Consider the following 25,353-nt stretch of genomic DNA (forward strand, 5'->3'; position numbering starts at 1 on the left):
ATTATAGATATAATCTATATAGATATCTACTTATAGATATCTATAGGAGGATATTATATATAGATTAATATATTATAATCTATATACATATATATAGAGATTATAATAGATAATAGATAAGATAGATCTAGATCATATATATATACTATATATTAATATATAGTATATATTAGATATATATATATATATATATATTAGAGATATAATCTATTAAGATATAATATATATATATATATTAGATATATATATCAATAATATTATATATATATATTAATATACATATAGATTAGAGATATATATTTATTAGATAGAATATATATATATATATATATATCTATATTCATAGATATATAGATAGATATAACTATAATATATATAATGATACATAGATAGATACTATATATATTATATCTATATATATATAATTAGATATATATATATAGAAGATATTATATATATATAGGATATATATCAGATATTAGATATATTATTATAGAATATATAAGAGATATATATAATATATATATATTATATAGATATATATATATATATATATATATATATATATAGATATATATATAGATATAGATATATATATATAGATATTATATAGATACTATATATAGATATAGATAAGATATATTATATGTATATTATATATATATAATATATATATATATATGTATATAGATATATAGATTAAAATAGATATATATATATATATATATATATATATATATATATATATATATATACAATCGGCGCAAAGAAAAAGCGAACGACTCCCTATATATTACTGTAATAAGCGTTTGGACTTTTCTTGCGATTTCCGCCCGAGAAGTATATATTTTCCCCAATTTATCGTTCGTCTGGCAGCCTGTATTGTCTTGCTGTTCGGTACCATGCGTTTCTAATGCACTTCAGTGATACTCAAGCTGTCCCAAAGGTCGGCTGTCATTGTATGCGCTCCTGCCCCATTCATGCTTTCGTCACCGCTACATTTGGCGCTCTTGCGCGCTAGCTAATGAATTATGGCTAAAACTTCCTTATCCTTGGTTAAGAAAGCAGAAATTGTGACCCTATGGAAAACTGGCAAGTCAATGTCAGCTATTGCAAGAGAGCTGGGAATCTCTAAAAGCACCGTCTCATTGTGGTGCAACCGCTCCAAGATAGGAGACCTTGATTCATCACTGAAGCGGAAGAAAGGCTCAGGAAGGCCACGAAAAACTACAAAATGAATGGATAAAATTTTAAAAAGGATTGTTATGGAACATCCATCAATGCCAGCCAAAATTTTGAAGTCTCAAAACCCTGATCTGCTTAGGAACGTATCTGAACGGACTGTGCAACATCGATTGCAGAAAGACCTTGGTCTCTCATGTCGTGTTGCAGCAAAGAAGCCACTCCTCACTAAGCCTATGAAAAAAAAGGATGGCTTTTTGCAGAAAATATTTGAAGTGGACTGAAAAGGATTGGGAAAGGGTAGTTTTTAGCGATGAATCTAACTTCCACATTATTCGTAGTGCTGGCAAAAAAGTAAGGAGGCCCCAAGGATCTAACCGCTATGCATCAAAATACAGTCAAGACTGTGAAACATCCAGCTTATGTGATGGTATGGGGATGTTTCAGCAGGATATGGGGGTAGTGGGGGATTATATTTTCTCCCAGAGAGCACGACAATGAATGGAGAGATTTATGAAAATGTCTTGGAAAATGAATTAGTCCCTTACAAGGAACTTTTGGGCATGCGTGTATTTATGCAAGATGGAGCACCTTGCCACCGATTTCACAAGGTCACAAACCTTCTTAAGGAATTTAATATTCAGAAATTGGACTGGCCAGGCAATTCACCAGATTTAAACCCAATTGAAAATTGCTGGGCATACATGAAACGGAAACTGAGAAAACGTCCCTCCCCAAATTGAAGGATGCCATCCGTAAATTTTGGTTTGAAGACATGGATGCACAATATTTCAAAGATTTAGCACATTCAATGCCAAGAAGGTTAAAAGCTGTACTCAAAAATAATGGAGAAATGTCTAAGTATTGAAAAAAATATAAGTGAACTAAAATTTTCCCTTTTATTTTCCTTTTTTTATATCATTGCTATGATTTGTTTACAAATGTAGTGGGCGTTCGTTTTTTTTTTGCGCCGACTGTATATATATATATATATATATATATATATATATATATATATATATATATATATATATATATATATATATATATATGCAACCAATATATTTGTTCAAATTTGATGGGTCAAGGATCACCCTTTGTTTGGAGGGGTACTTTTTGAGGATGCTGAAGAGTAATGACAAATAAAGTCATATTGTTTTATGGTCCTCCTTTTAAATGGGGGTCTGGTTTTTGGAAAACACTACTTGAGAAGAGGTGAAGGGTGAGACCATCTCTACCCTAGCCAGTTGTGAATTATATTGAGTCCCCAAAGAGAAGGACTGCCACTGCTTGTTATGCTGTAGAAGACAACCACAATCATGCAAGTCCTATGGGGCTCCTACTTTTCCCATCCTTGTTATACACAGTCTAGGAGTTGGTTTTTCTTACCCCGAATAGGATTATCTTGTTTGCTTTGAAAGAGGTGTTGGTGCTATTGTTGTCCTTTCTTCTCTTGTTGTAAGGGTATCCAGTCATTTTGCCCACATGCCATTTCGCCACACCATGGAGTCATTTTGCCCTCAGAATGGAGTCATTTCGCCGACACAGTTGAGTCATTTTGCCCACAATGTGGAGTCATTTTTTACAAATGGCTTTATATTCTGTTTCTTTGTAATTGTCCATACAACCAAAACTATCAGTTTATAATAATAGTACCAAAATAATAACAATAAAAATGGAAGGCTGGCACAATCGACTAAACAGACGTGCTGCTGGTAGATGCAACCTCCAGTTTTACCTCTTTGTAAGCCTTCTCTAAAAAGAGGCTAAATTGACATCTGTCTACTTAAGGCTAATATCTGAAAAAAGCTATGAAGGATCCCACGGATAAAGTATAGAAACTTACAGGGTAAAATATTCACTCTTTGGGATGAGCTTGTGATGGGTGAGAGGTCTTCATATCAGCTGCTGAAAGCATGTGCTCATCTCAGTGGCCCAATGCGCAGTTGAATCGTGCATATATGTATTTTTTTTTATTAAAAGTTTCTTTTTTAATTCTTTGTCACTACATTCATTCTCGTCCCACAGTCATTCTGGCCTGGGCGTTAATCTTTCTTGTAATAAAAATACATGGTAATGATAGCATATAAAAATACTCCAACAATGTATGGCAATTGGTGGACATGACATGGGATTGTGTGGAGAATGAACTTATGTGGGCAAATTGACTTTGGTCGAATTGATGTGAGGGCGAATTGGCATGTGGGCGAAATGACTGTAAACTGTTGTAAGGGTCCTATAGTATTTACAGTAGCCTTGTACAGCTCTGATTCACATCAGGTTTTCTTAGGCTAAGGAAGAGGAAACTCTCAAGGGTCTTGTTTCCCAGATTCCCCGTTGTGTAATTCTGTTGTTAGGCTCATTTAATAAGTTATGCGACAACAGACTCTCCAAAAAGGGTCTCGGCAGATAAGAGAAGACAGCAATAGGGAGGTTGCATTGGTGAGCAAATGTTTCAGCTCTCCAATGTTTCCTTTCAAGCCTTATTTCAACACCAGAAAGTAGTAGTGCTCCCAAGTGGGTCCACATAAGTGTTTTGGCTATTGCAGTGCACAGTGTTCTGGAAGACACTGGAAGCTGTTTTGAGCACAAACAGCACATAGCAAAAATAGGTTTTTCCTACATCAAAACCTGTTTTTTAATGCATAATAAATTGTAAGAAAAAATGTAGTAATGTTTATTCAATGATATACTACTATTGAGGTATATGTAAGATACAGTACACAGAGCATGTAGATTAATACAGTAGTACCTCAGGATACAAAATTAATCCGTTCTGAGGCGGCCCTCGTAACCTGATTATTTTGTATCTTGAACCACATTTTACATCTAAATTGCCTAATTCGTTCCAAGCCCTACAAAAACACCCCAGTAAATTTTATAATAAAGCTAAATTGACAAATAAACAATGAAATACAACAATTTGGACCATTCAATATCTAACTTAAACTACATATACTACTAATATGTACTACATACCTGTAAATAAAGTGTATTAGTGTACATGGTACAAGAAATACTGTACGTACATACGTACGTATGTAGTAAAATGTGGAAGCTTACCTTTCGAGTGAGGCAATCTCCGAAAGTGGTGACAGAGGAGGAGGAAAATGGCAGAAAACTTTAACACTTAACTTTACGAAACACATTAAAAAATGACTGGAAAAATTAACACTAAACTTTACAAAACACATTAACAAATGGCACAAAACGTTAACACTTAACTTTACAAAAAACTTAAAATTAAATTTCTTTTTGTTTTTTGTCTTTTACTTTTTTATACTTTACGTTTTTTTTTTTTTACAAAATTTCAATTTCTTCACCACCGAATGGATGCCAGTCCGTTTACGGAATTTATCAAACCACCCCCAAGAATCCTTGAAGTCTGGGATTGCCGTCGATGTCCCTCTCCTCTGTCGTTTTCGGCCTGGGCAATCAGATCAGCGAAAATAGCGCTGGCTTTCTGGCAGATTGCCATCTCTGTTATCGTATTGCCAGCGATTTCTTTGTCCTCAATCCATAGAAGAAGCAGCCTCTCCATCTCATCATGTGTGTGGCTCCTCTTGTTGGACAAAATAGTCACGCCCTTGGAAGGTGTAGCTGCTTTGATGCCTTAGCGATCACACTCAACCACGTGCCAGCCTCGTACTTCTTGATAATCTCCATCTTTGTCTCCATAGAAAGCATCCTCTTCTTTCCGTGAACTTCAACAACTTTCTTGGGACCCATGACTATACGTATGTAATTAAGTTATGTACTAAAGATCTTACACAACGTGATAAAGTACAAAGCGAAATCACTAACATGAATTTACGTTAACAAACGAAATCGTATATGAACGAACGAATTCGGCGTGCTTACGATGACGATGCTACTACCGAGTGACCGAAGAACGCCTTTACGTAGAGCACGATGGGAGAGATGCTGACCAATAGGAGAGCAGGATCTTACAGCGGTGACTAGCATCAGGAACCAATGGGAGAGCGGGAGGGTGGTGGCGAGTCTACTCAGTTGGCGGCGTGTGAGGTTTAAAATTGTTCTGGGCGGTCCAGGCGAATCTCAGGACTTTACAGTAACACCCTTTCGTAACCTGAATTATTTTCGTATGTAGAGGCAAAAGTATCTTCGTTTTTGCTTTCGTAACTTGAATTTTTCGTAAGTTGGGACTTTCGTATGTCGAGGTTCCACTGTATATTTAATGTTTGCATAACTATATCCTTGTACTGTATTGTTTATGTAAAATTGAATTACCCCAACACCATCCTTGCATGTGAAACAGCAGAAACAATTAATTCAGAAGTCAGAGAGTTCTCTGACTCTTGGAAGAGCAAGATCTGTAAATTCTTAGTCAGTTGTTTACTATTTACACTGAATTGTTAAATGTTCTAAGGCAATGGATTGTATCAACAATTTTCAAGGTATATTTTGTAAATAATTAGTCACTTAGTTTGTTTGCCCTAATTGAGTACTGTATAAGGCATTGAAGCATTAGTAAATTTAGTGTAGTTTTGTCAGTTGCAGGTGGTTTAAATTTAAGTAATGTATTATGATGAAAGTGGTGGTGCTGTTACCTCAAGCAGTATACACCTGTAATAATATAATTTTCAGCTAAGAAAATTTTGTCCCTCTTAAACATATAAGTATAGATTTATAAAACTAATGTATTTCTTGTTCCAACAGACCCCCGATATTGGACATCTTTTTGTGTTTGATCGTGATGCTGATTATGTCACACCACTACTGTCACAATTAACTTATGAAGGGGCATTAGATGAGTACTTTGGCATTCATGCAGGAGTTGTAGAGTTTCCTGAAGTGGTAGTTGGAAAAGACGCAGCTCGCAAAGTACCCTTGAACAGCAAAGACACAATCTATGACAATATAAGAAACAGGCACTTTGCTGGTGTTTCTAGCTATCTCATAACAAGAGCTCGAGAAGTAAAGGCTAAGAAAGATCAGGCACAAAATATGACTACTGCAGAAATGAAAGATTTTGTTGCAAATGAACTTCGCACCTTGCAGTCATTGCAAAAAACTTTGCAGTTGCATTTAAGTGCATGTGAGGAAATTACCAAACAGATGCGACGTGATTTTGACACACTACTTAAAACCGAGCATGGACTTGTTACAGGAGCAAGTAATACCAGTGAAGTTCAAACATTCCTTAAAAACTGCATTGCAAGGATGCTTCCCATAGCAGCTAACTTACGCCTTTTGTGTCTTTATTCATTAACTCAAGATGGTTTTTCCCGTCGGGATTATGAAACTATTAGCACTGAATTAATGAATGCATATGGCCATAAGCAACTCATAACCCTGTATAACCTTCGCCAGCTAGGCTTAGTATCATACTCTGATAGCACCCTAAATATTGTTACTGGTGCTAGCAGTAATATCAGTAATGCTCCTTTACAAGGAAGACTAGCCCAGGTGACATCATTAATTCCTAAAAAGGATTCAGGATGGAGAGCAGCATCCAAACGTCTACGTCTTATTCCAGATACTGATAAGCCTGTAGATTTACATAACCCTACTGACATGAGCTATGTGTTCAATGGTGCTTACACTCCTGTTATCCCAAAGGTAGTTGGAGATGTGCTATCTGGACGTAGCAATCAGTCCCTTGCAGATACTCTAAAGGTTCTCCCTGGAACATCTGTCTTACGAAGTGCTTCACCAGGATCTGGTGTTGTTCCAAGAGTTGCATTAGTGTTGGTGCTGGGTGGTTTAACTTTTGCTGAGATTGCTGCTTTTAGACTGCTTGCTCTCACATCCAGTACTAGGATCATCTTAGCTTCTACAAGCACTACAACTGGTACAGAATTAATCAGTGCAGTTGTAGAGAATTAATTTTTGCTGTTGTTTTTAATACAGTATATACTACTTGATTTTAAAAACTTACATACCATTGTTAACATGTCACACTTTTACCATGTATTGTCATGAAAGATTCTGTTATCTATATTTTGTTATCTTGAAGTATGTGTTCACATTTTATAAAATACAAAGTTGAGTGATGGTGTTAAGAGATTGGTTAAGTTTATACATAGTGTTTAGCCAACGACCTGATTGGAATTACACCATTCAATAGTTATTTTGTGTTTTTCATCCCTTGTAGACCACTTATTTTTATGTTGCTTTTTACTGAAATGTACGTATTTTTGAATAGTCAGTTGCAGCATCCACTGGCAGAGTAAAGTGTTTTGGTAATTTTTTTATGACTTATATTTTTTTATTGACATGAATATATACTGTTTTCATGCTTGCTGCAAATGACTGCCACATTAAATTTTCCATCTGAAATATATTGAAATCTGTGCAGAAAGTTCGTGAGCCTCACCCTTTATTATCAATATGAAAATTTAGAAAATAAGAAAGAAGTTGTACAGAAAAAATATTAAGAATAAAACTAGATAAAACAGAAGAGATTGAAGATAGAAAAAACAATTTTTGATAAAAATTAAAAAGAAATAAAAGTAAAAATTAAAATAAAAGCAAAAAATAGAACTATAAACAAAAAAAATTCAAGAAAGATTTGAGAGAAAATTTACAACTAGGATATTAAACAAAGGTTTTCAGTAATTCATTTGTTTGTAATCAGTTGATTAAATGATATAATTATGGAGGTGTCTATTCAAGTGATTTCATATTTGTAAAATTGTAAACCAGCCAAACACTTTTGTAACCTGAGCTTTGTCATTTTTGGATGTCTCAAGTTATGGTACTCGGTGGAGCTTGTATGTCTTAAGTGGAAAGCAGACTGCAATCGTCTATCTGGGCAGGAGAAGCTACATCAGGAAAAGGAATGTGAATATTTAAGTTTTGAAGAAATTTCTCACTAATTATTCCATTGTACTTTTGCATAAAGATGTGTTTCCAAATTTCTTTTCCCAGACTAATGGCTACACCTTCAACAATGTACATATGTATGTTATTACATTTAAAGAGAGAGCCCCTAGCACTTGTAAAGGTTTAGTTGTTTATAAAATCATTAATTCCACCAACATGTCCAACATATTTGAGGGCTTTAAAAACAGGCTCAAGCACCACTTTTTTAAAAATGAGAAAAATGCTCCCAAAGTTTATCAACAATAACTACGCTTCTAAGAAAAATATAGATTTCAAGCCCTGCCCTTCAAAATGTTTTGACCACCCCCTCAAAAAAAAAAAAATTGTTGCGCTTGCATGAAAGCATGCAAAATGTCCCTCCCCCTTTCATTTTGTGTAGAAAAATGCAGTAAGTGCTTTAAACATATGTAAACAGTGTTACCAGAAGTCAATACACCTTCTTTGTATTACAGTAAGAAGACCAATGTTATTACACCAATAATATAGATAAAAATAATAATCATAATTGTAGTAATCATAATATATTAAGATGATAATCATGCCTCAGGAGTAAGGTAAATATATTTATTCATAAATCTCTGATAACATTGTTGTTGATCTCTTAACAATAGCAAGAATAAATTGTTTACACATTCCCTTTTAACAAAATAGGGATAGTAATTTTGTAGCTAAATATATTGTAATATATATTCTTATATAATGTAGCTTAAAAGGTTTACAAATTTATAACCTACTCTCATAGACTAACTTTACATTTCTATAAAAGATTAACAAACAATGAAAATCGCTTATCACAAAAACATTATCACAGAACTTTACATGTTATTATGTGTCATTTTGTGGCATAGATTGCAATGTTCTACTAGTAATGCATGCAGTAGTAAAAAATGAAGTGACAATTTATGAAATAACTGTGAGCACAATACTAGATGTAAGTTAAAACTAAATAGGCTATAAGAAAAATAAATGGTAGACAAGCAGCACCTATCAGCAGCATCTTCTTAAAACGAGGCCCCAGGAGTCTTGCTCTTGTCATCTGTAGATGTTGGTCAGTGGCACCGCAAGTGCACACTTGCCTTGCCTCATCCCAATGGCAGATGCCTTCATATCTGCAGGTAATGAAGTTCTTCACTATTATACGTTCAAAACCCTTTGCTACTTGCATTCTGCACTATCGTTAATGAAAATAATTAGTTTGAAATATTTTGCGCAACAATAGGAACGCAATAAGACGTCTGGATATTTGGTTGAATAGTAAAACAAACCATCAAAAGATTATTCATATACGAAAAGGTAATCATTTTATTGCCAAAGGTTTTCTAGGGCTGGTGAATCATATAGTTGTCATTGTAGAGAAGAAGCAGAAGCACAATGAAAAGTCTCTTGAATCACTAGACTCTTTTGAGTGTTAAACAGTTTAGAAAACAGTGCTACTGTTCTGGTTCTCAATATGGTGCAAGAGATTCACAGGAAATTAATAAGCTAGAAATTTCTATTCAATAAACTACTATTCAAAGTGAGAATATTGTGAATAGAACCATGAATTCTTAAAAAAATCCATGAGCAACTGAAATCAGTAAATAGGAATGATAAAAAGAGCTACCGTTGATCTATGCTATAAAGGACCTAATAAGTACGATGAAAAATAGTGGTGAAAGTACACATGTCACTGACTCACACTAAACATCTCAGCATAAAGTCAATTCTGCCCGCTAATTTTTCAAAACTTTTTATGTATATATATATATATATATATATATATAATATATATATATATATATATATATATATATATATATATATATATATATATACTAGTCATTTTTATTACACAGGAACAATATTTAGTTCATTAATTGAAAAATATTGGTTCTAAATAACATTGGTTATCTTTTTTACCCATTTTAATCAAAAACAACAATTTTAAATTAAAAACCAATGGCTGACGCCACTGCCGTGAGATCAGCATATACTGGGCCTTCAGATGCATCAACTAACATAGCCTTGATGCACTTGGTAAAACAAAATAATAATAAGTAAAGCATCCTAAAAATGTAAAATAGGAAGAAAATACTTGTCTGATGGCCATGTATTTATCAAATGAAATGAAATATTACCTGCGGGCATTCCAGGGCTTTAGTGGTGAAGAGGGAGAGAACTTCTTAACATCTTTCCTAGAAGATTCTTTCTCTGGAAGATGAAGATGGTTGTAGCAGAGGGAGGCAGGAGTAAGAACTACTTCACAGTTTTTATACAAATGTTGGCATTTTGTGCAGACCTCCAATCTCTGAAAACATATAAAGTTGTGAGGTGTCTTTCAACCAAAGTGGTATTAATTAATCTTTTTTGTAAAGTTCATCTGATGGTTTAAGAGAAAATTAGCACGGAACTCATACCTGCAGACAGAATCTTGTCAAATTTAGGTGTGAAAATTACTATCCAGACAACAAGTTCACTGGCTCTTCCCTACACCAAGTGTTGGTCCAAATTTCTAGTTTCAGTACTCCACTAATTATATAATTATGTATTCAACTTTGTGATTATTTGAAAATATATTATAATATGCATTTCTTTCAGCTCTTGTTTAAGAACCAATTCCTAATTCCTATGGGGGTTTAATATTATGGCTCGATGATCTCAGAGTAATCTATAATAATGATAACCTTACCCATACGAGAGGGATAAACTGTACAAGACCCTCCTGGAGAGACAGGATGTGTTTCATAAAAAATAGGGCAAATGGAAGTATACCTATCCTGCACCTTCTCTCTGATATTACACTTCCATAAGAAGGTATGTTAGTGTTATTTTTATATAGACTTGTATTACTGTCATAAACCAAGTCGATTTTTGTCCACACGATCAGAGGAACTACAGTTTTTCTCATTTCCTCTCCTCTGGTAATATTTGGTCTTTGGCTTAGAATGTATTCCTAAGTATCACAGTATTTCTGTTTTTAGACACGTGACAATATCCTTTTTGAGGACATGTGATTCTTTAGTTCCCAAATGGTGCATTTGCACTCATGTCTGTAGCCACCATTATAGGTTACCTAGGATTTATGTATTTGGAATTTCATCTCTATCACCATTCATATTTTGCCCATTCAAAAATCATAATTTAGTGGAGATAATATAGCAAGTGGATGGCTATTTTCTTCTTAAAACTGGTATTCATGGCAAAGACAAGTGTGTAAAAATAAAACTAAACGAGTATCTTCTGAAAAATAAACATAACTAACCTTATAGCTTTCTGTCAATCTAATGAAAGTTGGTTGTGCTGATATTACGTATTATTATTGTTGTTATTATTATTTTTATTATATTTTTTTTTCTCTAAGTCAGTCATCCTATTCAACTGGGTGGTTTTTATAGTGTGGCAACTTCATTAATGGTGTAGGTGCCAACCAATCAATCATCTCTTTTCCTGTGCCTTTGTGGCCGCTTGGCTGCATTACATTGGAATATTTTGTGCATGTAAATAGGCATAATTATGGTTGAGATAAAATTTTGCTGTAAAAGAGATTAGCCCATATTCTGTGAATTTCTTGATTTCAGTGTACGTATGTCAAAACATATTGTACTTTATATTAATTAGTTTCTATTAGATATTCACTGAATCTTAATTAAGAAATGAGTGACATTGTCGGGTGGGAATTTGTTCATTATCAATTGGGTCGCCTTATAAATACGGTTGTGTTTGTTCCTACACAATTTACAAACCATTGGTCTTTACATAAGGAACATGCTTCATTGTAGATGGACACAGCCATTTAACTTTTAAACAAGGTTGTTAGGTAGTTAACTACCAACCACTAAGTGGGAATCCCGCCCACCCGTCTGGTAAGCATTCACTTCGCTTTTGGCCGTCATGCTATGCCATTTCACCTTGTTTCAGTCTTCTCTTCCTGTCGGATTGTTGCCTGTTTTCTTTTGTGGAATATCTTTTGTGCTTTTTCTGTGTGTTTGTGTATTGTTATTATTATGCAAACCCATGAATCTGTTAAGCCTAAGGAGCATATGGTTAGTACTACGCTCATATGCCCTGGTACTGCCTCTAGAACATGCACTCATTACTGCTCATCCCTTGATGTTTATCCTCATGTCCTCTGCACCAGTTGCAGGGGGTATGACTGTAATCCTGAATCTACTTGTGATGAGTGTCGTGACTGGTCACCAGTGCAGTGGGTGAAGTACTTGCAGAGGAGGAAGTGCAAAAAGAGGGCTCCTGAGGTGCTGTTTGGCAATAACCATCTCCCCTTTGTTGTCTTCACTTGCTTTGTCAGGCGGGAGTCAATGTTGGGAGCCGTAGATCATGACAACTTCTGCTCGGTGGTCTCTGTTCACTTTGGGGAGGAGTCCAATTTGGGGACAAGAAGAGACTACCAACCCTAACACGACTTCCTTTTCAGCTGTGAAGGAGACTGAGTATCTCTGAGAGACTTGGATCTCTTTTGGTCTCTCAGGTGTTCCCTAGGTGCAGGGCTTACCGTATCACCTGAAAGCTTTTTGTACCCTTGCTGTGCCTCCTGTGATTCATTGTGCAAAAGAAGTCACTTCAGTGATTATTATGGTGACTGCTATGGTGAAGATGACTGTGGGCATCACCACACACACCCTTGTTGATGACCCGTGTTGTTAACCAGACTCATGTGCACACCTCCATCGGGGATCAGCTCCTCCACACTCTGCTGAAGAAGGTTATGAAAAAGTTGAAGAGGAGCTGTAAGGTATCATTGACTTCATCTTCATTGTCATCCTCCTCCCTGTTTGTCACCTTCTCCCCTTCTTACATGGCTCACCAGCGGAGGAAGAAGAAGGTTGCTTCTCCCACCCAGAAGTCCTGCCATACGTCTTCTGATGGGGTGCCTCCCTCTACAAAGGAGTCACAGGGATCTCTTGCTCACTCTTCCCAGTCTTCAGAGGCCTGTTTCACAGGTCTCTCCAAGATTCAGAGTGTATGAGTCTCCAAGAGTACTTGCAAACCCGAAACTAGTTCTCGGAAGTCACCTAAAACTAGCGTAGTGCCTACCTAGAAAGCTACTGATGATTGTTCCATACGTGATTCTGCAGTTTCGAATAAGCAGCCCTCTAAACAGGGTCATGACTCTCCGGGTACTCATGTTTCATAGAAACCTCGAGTTACCTCTGCTAGCACCAAGGAGTCAGCTCCTCAGTCTAGTGAGGCCACTACGTGAGAGAAGGTGATGAAGCAAGTAGATGCTTCTTCACCTCCTGCCACTACTCGCCCCTAGTACACAGCCAAAGTCCCATTCAGGTGCTGCTGACTTGAGGGTCTGTGCACCTGGAGAAGCATCAAGGAGGTCCCCAACACAGTTTTTCTTCTTGCCAGGGGGCCATGGCCTCGAAGAAGACTGGCGTATGTCATGAAGACAGCCTGAGCTCATGCCCAAGAGTGCGCAATTGGTCTTACTGAGGAGGGACATTGTCCAGAACTGTACATCCAAGTTTGTTGGCCCTGAAGCAGCTCTGGCTCTGAGGAATGGACTTTTGCTGGGATCAGCATCTCTCATAGAGCAGGTAGACACTGTGGTCGACAAGCATCACATCAAGGACAATGACTCGTCCACCATGTAGTGGCCAAGACTGCTAGTCTTCGCATGGCCCTGTGGCTTGACATTTGGGTCAGGGTAGCACTTCCTCCATGGGTCTCAAGAAGACCCGGGCTTCAAAGAGTACCTGGGAGAACTCCTGGCCTACTGGTCCCATCAAGAAAGGAGTTCATTCAAGCCCCTTTCAACCTCCCTTCCAGTCTGGAAAAGGGGGTAAGGGTAAGAAGAAGAGAGGACACTAGGGTCGGCTTTCCACTCCACTTACTGTGATTGGTTGGGGGTGCCTATTGAGCCATTGGGCAACATGACAGTGATACAGAGCTGAAACATGGGTAGTAGATGTCTTTCAGGAAGGCTATCTACTCCACTTTCAGTTTCAACCACCCCTCACCAACAGCCCAACCCCTTTCCGTTCATACGTAACCTGCTCACCAAAGGACCTTGCCCTTAAGGAGGAGATTTTAGTGATGCTGAAGAAAGGCACTGTGGAAGTCATGATAGATCAGTGTCCAGGATTTTACAGCTGAATCTTTCTTGTAGGGATGCTGGTCGATCTCTCTCCCTTGAACAATTTGTTCGCCAACTCGGCTCGTGGTGGAAACGACACAGTCCATGCTCTTGACCATCAGGGAGAATGACTTCATGCTTATGGTGGTGAATATCAAGAAGTCCAATCTCACTCCCAAGCAGAGGATAAAGTACCTGGACATGCTGGTAGATACGGCAGCAACAAGAGTCTTCCCCTCGGACTCGTGTATCAGCAGGCTCAGGTAGACAGTGCAGTTGCTTCTGTCATGGCAGAAGCAAACCAACTCAGCAGTGGAAAAGGCATCAATGCAGGTAAGTTTCACATCAAGTTCTCATTCTACTTTTCTGTAAAGCTAATTAGATAGAAGCAATCTTGACTCTATCTCTAACAAGGGGGGTGGGGGAGGGCCTAAAACTAAAACAAATCAATTGCTTATACATTGCTTTATTGTCTCCTACATCAAAAGATTCATCCTAGCCCTTTTATCAAATAATGTTGCATTAATACCCATTCATTTGAAAGTGCCCAGAAGTCTGACAGCTGAACACTCAATTCCCATATTCTGTTCAACCTGTCAGGCAAGGGTCTCTTCCATGATCTACAATCTACATGAAGAAGACCCAGATGAGGCAAACCGCCATTCAGTTCAGAAGCTTACTCAGACTTCTCCCACCATGAAGTCATTCTTATGTAAAGACAGAGGGTTTTTATATTGTTTAGGAACAAATGACAGATTTTTAAAGTAATGTGTATTTTTCCTACCTACAAACCTGAGGTCTTTACAGTTACCTCACCACCCCTCTGTCTGGCATCTGGGACAAAAGGCAATGTGAATGCTCACTGGCCAAGTATGTGGGACACAAATTCCCGTATATGTATACTAGTATTGCACCAGCCCCAGTTTTTTTCAATACCCTACTACGTATGTGATTCTGGGCCTCTGTAACACGGTTTTTTCACAATAACTTTTTATCTATGCATTTCATAAATATAACGCTTATTCAGAATACACATTATATCTACACATAAATTTTGACTGTATTCTGCATTACGTAGTTTGAATAAATTTGGTACTTATAATGTAAAAGTGACTCTTTTTGAAGACGGGCCAACTTACTCAGAGAAAAGGTTTCAAATGCACTCGTTACGTAACTTATGACAGCATTTCTTCCCTCTTTCTCGATGGATGATTGGCTATACATAACGAAGGCTATACCTCTGGCAACAATGACATACAAATTTAAATACAAGCAAAGCAGCACACCTTTATGAACTCTGAAACCTCTCCACTGATAATTGTCATAATGAACAAACCAACAAAATATGTTAATAAATACAAAAACACTTCGATTATTAGTCTAACTCCCAAAATAAGTGTCCTAAGAAATTACAGTCTACTTTATAGGTCACAATCAGATTGACAAGATGTAGGGAATAGTTAGTAATTTTCAAAAGCATAGTAGACAAGCTTGATTTGATAACTGCTATAGCCAATGTCAAGCAATTTTTATTTATTGGCTATCTACCTAATTACTGAAAAAAATAGCCGGTACCATATTTTGGCTTTAAACCTTCACCAAAAATTATCGTCGGAATGATGACGTCATGAGGCCCCACCCACTTTGGCCTCGTTATAATTCAGGATGACGCTGAAGGCTATCATGGGCATTGTTGGATTAGAAAATTTAACTTCTGACTATAAAAACTCATTTCTCGAGTAGTTGTAAGAAGTGCTAAATGATCCTCAAAGATCCCAGCAGTTGGCCTAAACATTTAATTTATGTATATTACTGCTATTACTATTGTTGCTGCACTACTGCTACAGTAGTATTACTACACTAGCACAGATACCCCACCCACATCTATGTATCGTTCCACCATTCATAAAGTCTTTGGGTTTCAGAGCCAATGGGACAAGGTGAATGAGTTTCTGTCTGGTGGATGGGCGGGGCAACATTTCATCAAAAGGTGTTTACCTTGCTTACGTAATGAATGTTTTTCAACTTTTGGCTTGTAATCATTGGCCATGGCGTCCGGTAGATAATTTTTACTCTATAAAAATTAAAACTATCGGGTTTAGGTTATTGATAATGCTGACAAAATTTGTGTGTGGTTGTAAAATATACATATGTCAACTTTCAGCTACATCCGGTGCTTTGATGAGGAGCAAAGTCCAAAAAACCATGTTACAGAGGCCCTGAACCTCATAGTAGGTTAAGATACTATGAGATTCAGAGCCTTTGTCCTGGTGTTTTTCCTAAATAACTTTTTTTCTCTGCATTTGACAAAGATATTACTTAGCCATGGTATACTTTACATCCTACCTAATTTTTGGCAGTATTGTTTATTACTTATATTAGAAAAAAGTATATTCATAAGAGTAAAATAAAGCAGCCAAACCCCGTGGCAGAACACTAATAAATGGGTTCAAAATTATACGTGACGTAAACTTCCCGACTCCTCCCACAAGGTGATGACGACAAACAACTGTCTCTGAAATTCTGAATGAATATTCGTACCTTGTCAAGGCTTCAAGAATGTTGGCTATGATAAGTCATTGTCCCTTTGGTTGCAGGATAGCTTTTGTGATTTGACTTGCACAACTTTTAGGAGTGAGGAGGCCCGAGGCAAACCCAACGTAAGCTTGAACAGGTAAATGAATAATAGGGCCCCTTTTTGGGTAAGGAGTACACCTGGACATACAAGGCTACCAAGTCTTAGTCATTTGCTGACTTCCATAAGGTGCAGAAAGATAATTATATAGATGCACTATAAAGCAATAGTTGTCGATTTCTTAGTAAAATATAACTTGCGGAACAACATTAAAACTTGCTTTGCCAAAAACAAAAACAAAAAAATGTCATGGGTTATAATACATCACTGAATGACCTCTGTAGGTCCCAGTGCTTTACTTGAAGAAAAAATTCTATAATCCGATCTAATCCTATGCGATTGTCTATTTATTACAATGTCGTTACTGTCATATTAGGAAATATCTCAAAGGAGTTACGACGAATGCCAAAGTTTTCTCACTTTGTTTATTGATTTTTAATTATGTAATTTTTCAATTGAGAAATAGGGATAGAAAGTAATTTCTGGGATTACTTGTGGAAACCCTTTCTTCAAGAATTCTAGCACTCGACCTCATGGCATCAATCCTATTGCTACTACCACTACTACGTCTACAAAGTGTAAACAAGGAGTGTTGGTTGTATTTCGTTGTTACCAGAGGATGAGACTTTTTCACGAATAGCCAATTATCCATCGAGGAGAGGCAAGTTAATGACGTCATAAGTTACGTCATTATGTCTTCGAAAGAAAATCCTGAGTTTGCTGGCAATGTCTACAAGAAGTCGGTGTTACTCTTATAATTACCAGAATAATGCAACTTTCGTAATACAGAATGCAGTCAAAAATTAGGCAGGGATGTAAGATGCCTGCGACAAAGTGGCATCTTTCTCAGGTACGTTGATAAAATTTTATTTCCGGAAAAACACCGGGACACCGGCAGTGAATCTCATGGTAGGTTAGATCAACTAAAGTATCGAGAGGTAATTTGGACGTGGGAAGCATAATGAGATTATTTTCAAGAAGATTCTATGGTTAGTTTTTAAGATGTGGCATCTCGTTTTCAGGGAAGGTTTCGGTAGTAGGTCACATTCGGGAATATGCAGGTGGGAGACTCACCCGGCGCTCGGTAGTTTACTACCTAACCACCTTGTTTAAATATTGAACGTAACTTCTTCAGTAAATAATGTGGTAGACCATTATAAATACTTTAAACTGTTAGTACTTAATTAATGCAATACCAATCAAGGAAAGGCAATCATTCATTGTAGAAGTTTTCACAGCATCAAAGGAGTATTTGCCTATGATATATTTTAGAAGCCAGACCATTATTTCTTAGGAAAGTAAGTGTCATAGCGTGACAAAAGCTAAGCTTTATGATACTTCATTCTTACCGAGTTGAGGGCATATAAGGTACTCTGCTTTTGACACGAGAAAACATTTGTAAGAAATTTCAGCTAACTGCCTTGAAGTCACTAACCTTGTTAGGGGATGGATCGCCTTCAATTGTTTCTGCAACAATGCTGCTGATTGTCGTTGCAACATTGTGCATCTCCAGACTTGGTCCACGGCAAAGATTTCCTTCATTTGGAGTCTTCTCCTTACAAGATTCTGTGGCTGTCATTTTCAGAAAACACTGCAGTACCTGTTACTTAAATCAAGTGAATTTTTTTATGAAGTACTTTAAAATACTTCTTCCTTGGCACAATACTAGCTGCAATGAATTATTTCTGTAAAGTCTTTTCTTTCTGAAGCAAATTACACTTAACTAAAACTTTACAATGACCTAATTTTTCGTAAGAGTATAAAAAATAGCCATTTCCACGTACAAAAGTTCTCACAAAAACTAGCACCAAGTAATTCAATTTGACAGTTTTGGAGTAAATTAATTACAAACTGCCAAATTTAGACGTAATCTAGGCCAAGCAAGGTGAAGTAGATAGCACCCCAGACAACAAATACTCCGGCAATCCCGATTAAAAAGTAGAGTTTAGTCTGGCTTGAAGACTGCAGCTCAATCTGAAAAAAAGAAAAAGAAAATATATAAGTTATATACAGTATATATTATATATATATATAATATATTATATATTAAATGTCTGGTCTGTAAGCGTCGGTTTACTGTGAGTTGTCTACCATAAAGCACACTGCGGTAAGAGGCCTGTGCTGGGGGCGGGGTTGTCGGGGGGTGGGGAGGGGGGGGCAGGGGGGAGGGGCGTTCCTGGAAGTCCATAATTTCTGTTAACCAAAGTCAGTACTTTGAAAAACATCAAATTGGGTAGAAGTGCATAGACCACATTGCTAAGTTTTCTCTTTAATATAACTAAAATAACTTTTTCAAGTATTTCATCTTGTATATACTACCTATATATCAATGACACTTATGGAAGAAAAGGTCCAGTTTTGGGAAAAACGACACATAAAAAAAACTCTGGGTACGGTCCTGAGTAACCTGTCTTATTTGGAGCGTACTGCTACAAAACCCCAGTAGGTATGTATTACTGGTCTAGTGAAGTATGAATGGGAGGCATTTCTCTCCTATGCTCAATTATTCAACAATTATAAATGTGTATCCATTCAGCTCACATTCTGCAACCTAAGTTATAGCCGTAGTAAATGAAACTACACGCACTTACGTTAAAGAAGAAAAACAGCAAAATTATTACTATTACCAGAAATCACATTAAAATGGTCTACTATTAATTCATCTATACATCTGATTTTCTTAACATCAGTTTTCGCATCTGCTGCATTAAGATCATAATGAGATTTTACTCAGTGGAGAATAAATGCAATGTGCCCCATTGAATTCCGTTGCAAACAACGTGGTCGATGGAGGCGTTTTGTACAAAATTGCAAATTCGAACGAATCTGAAACTGAAAGAAGTTTACCGCAACTGTAACTCTAAATATTATTATCGTACAGCCGCGGATCGTTAACAGATCTATCAGGAGCTGGTCTACAGCTTCAAGGTTCACAGGATGTTCAAAACTACAGACAGTGAGCCCATTCGGTTTTTTTATGTGTGGCTTGTGAAAATAAAACGATTAGCTTCCATTTTAGCAGAATAATTAAAATGGTAATATTAAATAAACATTAAGATGTTCGTTTTAAAAGGTGATACACTAATAAATTAACACTTAGCTACATTAGATATTCCGAGGAAGTATTGTCTAAATCCTAATTTTAATTATACAAATTCAAAACAACCTCGTTTGTTGAAGACAATTAACGCAGTATGAAAGAGGTGTTCCCACAGATTTCGTTGCTCGTTACAAAGTTAATCTAATGAGACTCTCATGTTCATTAAACTGGGACGTATTTTCAGCCTTGCTTCTTTATCTACCATAAACTTTTATCCATGAGTGACATATATCTTCTTCTACTTAGTCAAAGAACTAATGGACCTAAAGTTTTACTGTTTATTATATTTTTGAGAATAAGAAATTGCTAAGTAAGCAACAGACGAGAGGTGAAGTAAGCGTACTTTTCAACATATTGATTGCTCAATACCTTTTCCCGCCTAAATGGCAGAGACTGACATAGAACAGTGAAACTTCCACATAAAAGGAACACCCTTCCTATGACAAAAGCAGGAAGCAGATTGCCTGCGTTATTTCACAATCCAGTTGTAAATTGAATATTTATTTATACTGCTGCGCAACTCTGCAGAGTGAAATAGATGATAAAGAACATGTCCAAGAGACCTGAGAAGCTCCAAACAAATGCTCACCAAAAAGCGGAGTCGACAACTAGAGGGCGTCAGAAAAACTAAAAATAAATAAATAAATTACCTTTTGCTTAGGCTGGCTTGACAGTTTTTTGCAGGCACACTGAACTTGCTCCTCTTCACATCGACAAGAAGCACTGGACGTAGTTAGTGCCTAAATATAGAATAAAAAAAGAATAAATTGTATTGAACGTAACACTTGCGTTAAAAAATAAATAAGATTTTATGTCCTCTAAAATCATAACCAAGGCCATCATTGAAATCTGATAATATTAGATCATACTGGTAAGGTATCAAAGAGCTACGTTGTTAATGCCTTATCAAAGGACAATCTCAAATATCAATGCTGTGCAAGATTTCAGGTTAGGTACATGCATAGACAAACATTGCCATTTAGACCAAGGGAGTATATGTAATGCCTTTCTGTTATATCTGATGCCAGTTGTAAAGAAAGCATGTTCTTGTAATGTACTGCCCTACGGAGGAAACTGAATAAACAATTAAGGAAATGTCATATAGACCTAAAGAGCTGCAAACAATGTAAACCAAAGGTGGAGTCTAAAACTAGAGGACAGCGATGCACTGACAATTCCATTTCAGGAAATAATGCGGTGATCACTAAGAGCCGCACAAAAGAATATATGGACATAAGGTCAAAGAAAACCTATTGTTTTTCTAACAACATATTTCTATGATTTATTTTACTGCATTCCAAAAGCTTCGTTTTGGTGATTTATGGAACACTTAAAATATATAATTCACTAAAGTAAAAATAAATTCTTATTAATAAATGACGTTCATGAAGTACAACACATGTCAAACTTGACTCCACTGAAACATAACACTTAGTATATACTACGTACTGCAAAGAAGTACGAGGATAACAGACAACACCAAGCAAAATCACAGACTGGGAGGATCGATTTACTATCTCCAGACCCTCAACACAATGCCTTGGAAACAAATATTTTGGTAATATTTTCGTATCTGATGAGTAATATTGGCTAACATGAAACATCTCTGCTCAGTAGAAGCTGGAAACTTCCATATAAGGGTAAGATCTTTTATAATCCCAAAACATCATTTCATTAACAAAATGAGCTTCGCCACTAGGGTAGCTAAGCTCATCTCTGCCTGCAAGGCTAGAAACAAAAGAACCCGTGCAGTGTAAGATGCAGGAAGATACCTGATACAGGAAGTACCTCCTGTCTGGCAAATGGTCGACATGAAGAAGAGCAACTATCAACGGTTCCATTACATAATATTGAAAATATACAGGAGTCTTCTTTAAGAACTAGCAAGATTTCACTGTAGGTTCATGAACGTACTTCAATCATTAAAAGCTTTTAAATCGTAATGATAAAAAAAAATCAGTGCTGCTCAATTCTCGTACTCCTTCACTTCCCTAAATATTATTGGAGAAACAACACGATTTACGAACCTATAATCCACCACATCCGATATCCATCATTGTGGAAACAACTATCATCGGCTCAGGGCCGTCCTTTTGGGTGGGGGCACTTGCCTCCCTCAAGACACTGATGGCTCCAAGACTTGCATTGCAGCTTCAGCCTTTAAAATAATGATAATAATAATAACTATACAGTAAAATTCACTCCAAGGTGAATCTTATATGGCTTGAAAATGCTCCAAAATGAGCATAAATTTCCGAAAAATATTCTCGGGGTTGGGGGGTGGGGGCAGTTCTTAAGTCGGAGCCACCCCACCCATACCGTACCATACGTTCTAAAACCTTTGTCCTCCCCCCGACCCCGAAAAATCTGAAATGACGCCACTGCATCGGTCACGTCAGCATCACACAAACTTTTTGGTTTTCATAACACATTATTGATACTGGCACACACATCCAATGTGTCTTCATGGAAAGCGTCATGATAAATGGTAAGTCTTCATGACTTATGAAGCATGAGGCACATGGCTTGCCTATCTTCGCTTCCTTATTGTGATGACTTTATACCAAACGAGTAATGAAACTGAACTCTTACCTTCAGGAAAGGCTGTGTCATAGTAACTGCCAAAGCATGCAGCTGAACAAATGTTACAGGATTTAAGGCGTAAATATCGACATATCCTAATAAACAGCAATAGAATGTAAATTTAAAAAGTTCCTAAATAAATAAAAGAGTCGGCATAAAACTATTAATCTTCATATAAAATTACAATATATGAACTCCAGTTCAGTTCTTTACCATATAGTATTTTTGGGAACAATCAACGAAAAGGAACACTAAAGATATGGGACTCTTAAAGTTAACGATTATATATATATATATATATATAATATAGATTTATATATATATATATCTATATATATAATATATATATATATATATTAATATATATCTATATATATGTAATTTATTATATATAATATTATATATATATGTATATATATATGTGTGTATATATATACACACACACACATATATAGTATATATAATATATATAGTAAATATAGTATATTTATATATATATATATAGATGTATATAAGCAATATTAATATATATATATATATATATATATATATATTTTATAGTGTATATATGCAATATTTATATATTGTATAGAGAGAACAATTAGTCGTTATTATCAATATAGCCTAAAATGTTTACTATTTTGTCCCGAAATGTCATTCTTTTCATGAGCTTGTTTTTAAGCTGTAAAAGGATAATTGAATTGAAGAGAGCTATGTTAGTTAGCAATGGGATCTTGCAACAGTATCATGATCTCATGTAATATAAACTCTGATTAAAATATCCGGATTCTAACAGTACTATACACAGACCATAACGAGGATACTTATAATGGTTAAATATTTGTAAATAAAGATACATAAATAAAAAAAAATATGTAATGCGTATCTACGCCAGAGATATAGCAATGGACTTTGTTAGGAAATTTGCCCATCCTACACATTTCTAAATAATGCATGTTTCAAGCAATCAGTGTCCTATTTGAAAGTAATGTATTAAAATGGTTTCATCACAAAAAGAACCTACAGTTTCAGGCCATGTCCTGTGGAGTTTATGGACTTCGTTGATTATCTCAACTTTTAAATACTTGGGGTTGAAGACTTTCTTTGAGTCGAAGAGTCTATACCACAAAGAACATCAGGGTTTAGCCAGAACAACCAGATCAGCAAGCAAACAGCAAGATATCCATGTCGACAGAAAATAGGAGTGCCTTGCAAAGGTGTATTACTCGTTTAACAAACTTTGACAACATAAGCATAGGAAAACTCAGAAAGGAAAAAATATTTTCTGATAACTCGTTTCAGGATTTACACCTTAGGTTCTCTGAGTCATTATCAGCTTGTTTTCTTTAACAACTATAGTAGATTCACGTCAGTGCATTTGATGTTGTGAGGCATTTAATAACTATGTAATGCTTGTATTAAAGCAGTGTCAGTTCTGATTTCTTCAAGAAATACCATAGTAAGAACATTTTGAGTAACATGAGTTACGAGAGTAGGCCCTGCTCTAAAAAAAAAAGTAGAAAATAAAGACCTATACATGTAGGCGAAACGCTGAAGTTGACAACATATTTTTGTTCTTTTTTTCTAGGAATGTACGTAAAAAGTTCATAAAACTGAAACCATCACGAATTACTGGTTAATGGGCTACTTTCGTATGCAAAGAAACGTGTCTGTATGACTAGTGAAGTTGATTCCAGACTGTATCATGCTTTTAAACTTAAACTAAAGAATGGTCAATGGCGGAAAGAACGTTTAACGTGAATGGCTATAGTAGATTCATATCAACCGTGCATTTGATGTCTAGGCCAGTCCCTTACGACGCACCTGATTGGCTGGTGATAAGCCAATCACAGGGCTGGAAACTCTCAGTCTCTCGAGAGAGTTCACATGGGCAGGATCTATGTTCCACCTCTCCTGAGGGATACGTCTTTCAGGAGAGGTGGAACATACATCCTGCCTATGTGAACTCTCTCGAGAGACTGAGAGTTTCCAGACCTGTGACAGGCTTATCAACAGCCAATCAGGAGCATCGTAAGGGACTCCTTGACATCAAATGCACGGTTGATGTGAATCTACTATAGCCATTCACGTTAAACGTTCTTTCCGCCATTGACCATTCTTTAGTTTAAGTTTAAAAGCATGATACAGCCTGGAACCAACTTCACTAGTCATACAGACACGTTTCTTTGCATACGAAAGTAGCCCATTAACCAGTAATTCGTGATGGTTTCAGTTTTATGGACTTTTTACGTACATTCCTAGAGAAAAAAAAAAGAACAAAAATATGTTGTCAACTTCAGCGTTTCGCCTACATGTATAGGTCTTTATTTTCTACTTTTTTTTTTTTTAGAGTAGGGCCTACTCTCGTAACTCATGTTACTCAAAATGTTCTTACCATGGTATTTCTTGAAGAAATCAGAACTGACACTGCTTTAATACGAGCATTACATAGTTATTAAATGCCTCACGATCTAAATGTTTTCTAGTCAACTCACCATTTTTTGTGCCATGGGCGCAAAAGCCTTTAGAGAAATAGACCGTCAATACTTTGAAACCAATACTTATATTCACACAAATAAGAGGCCTTCAACGTCCGCAAACCTCCGCCAAAGTTGAACAATTCAACTTGCAAAAGGTCCCTCCTATAGAGTTACATTACCATTTCTCCCCCAAGACCTAAACACATGTGACCAGTTACCAAGTAATTGGAAAATTTACCTACAAATAGCTAAGGTAACGGTGTGCAGGTTTTTTTTTTTTTTCTTTTTAAAGCCTGGGGCATTTGAAGCTACCACCCAAGATGTCCTTCTCCCGACCTCCCCCAAGTTACATTTCTGTCTCTCAAAACGTAATCACCGGTTGCCTGTCACGAGGGCCACTTCTTCCAAAATCTTCCAGAAAGCCAAGCCTAGAATTTGCGTGACC

General features: G+C 36.4%; 2 protein-coding genes across 11 annotated transcripts in view; one reads left to right on the plus strand and one right to left on the minus strand.

Annotated features, from left to right (window-relative positions):
* Positions 1-7,276, plus strand: part of LOC135225769 (vacuolar protein sorting-associated protein 33B-like) — a 106,759-nt gene extending 99,483 nt beyond the window's left edge. For all 3 annotated transcript variants that reach the window (XM_064265226.1, XM_064265227.1, XM_064265225.1), the window contains exon 6: positions 5,863-7,276. In XM_064265226.1, coding sequence (XP_064121296.1) covers positions 5,863-7,032 — 1,170 coding nt within the window. In that variant the 3' untranslated portion in view covers positions 7,033-7,276. The remainder of the gene's footprint in view (positions 1-5,862) is intronic.
* A 1,305-nt stretch (positions 7,277-8,581) lies between these two features.
* Positions 8,582-25,353, minus strand: part of LOC135225770 (uncharacterized) — an 87,523-nt gene continuing 70,751 nt past the window's right edge. For all 8 annotated transcript variants that reach the window (XM_064265235.1, XM_064265228.1, XM_064265230.1 and 5 more), the window contains exons 3-6: positions 20,496-20,585; positions 18,181-18,719; positions 10,149-10,318; positions 8,582-9,140 (exon numbers count right to left, since the gene is read on the minus strand). In XM_064265235.1, coding sequence (XP_064121305.1) covers positions 18,606-18,719; positions 20,496-20,585 — 204 coding nt within the window. In that variant the 3' untranslated portion in view covers positions 8,582-9,140; positions 10,149-10,318; positions 18,181-18,605. The remainder of the gene's footprint in view (positions 9,141-10,148; positions 10,319-18,180; positions 18,720-20,495; positions 20,586-25,353) is intronic.

The sequence above is a fragment of the Macrobrachium nipponense genome, chromosome 13 (genome assembly GCF_015104395.2).
Source record: "Macrobrachium nipponense isolate FS-2020 chromosome 13, ASM1510439v2, whole genome shotgun sequence".
NCBI lineage: Eukaryota > Metazoa > Arthropoda > Malacostraca > Decapoda > Palaemonidae > Macrobrachium > Macrobrachium nipponense.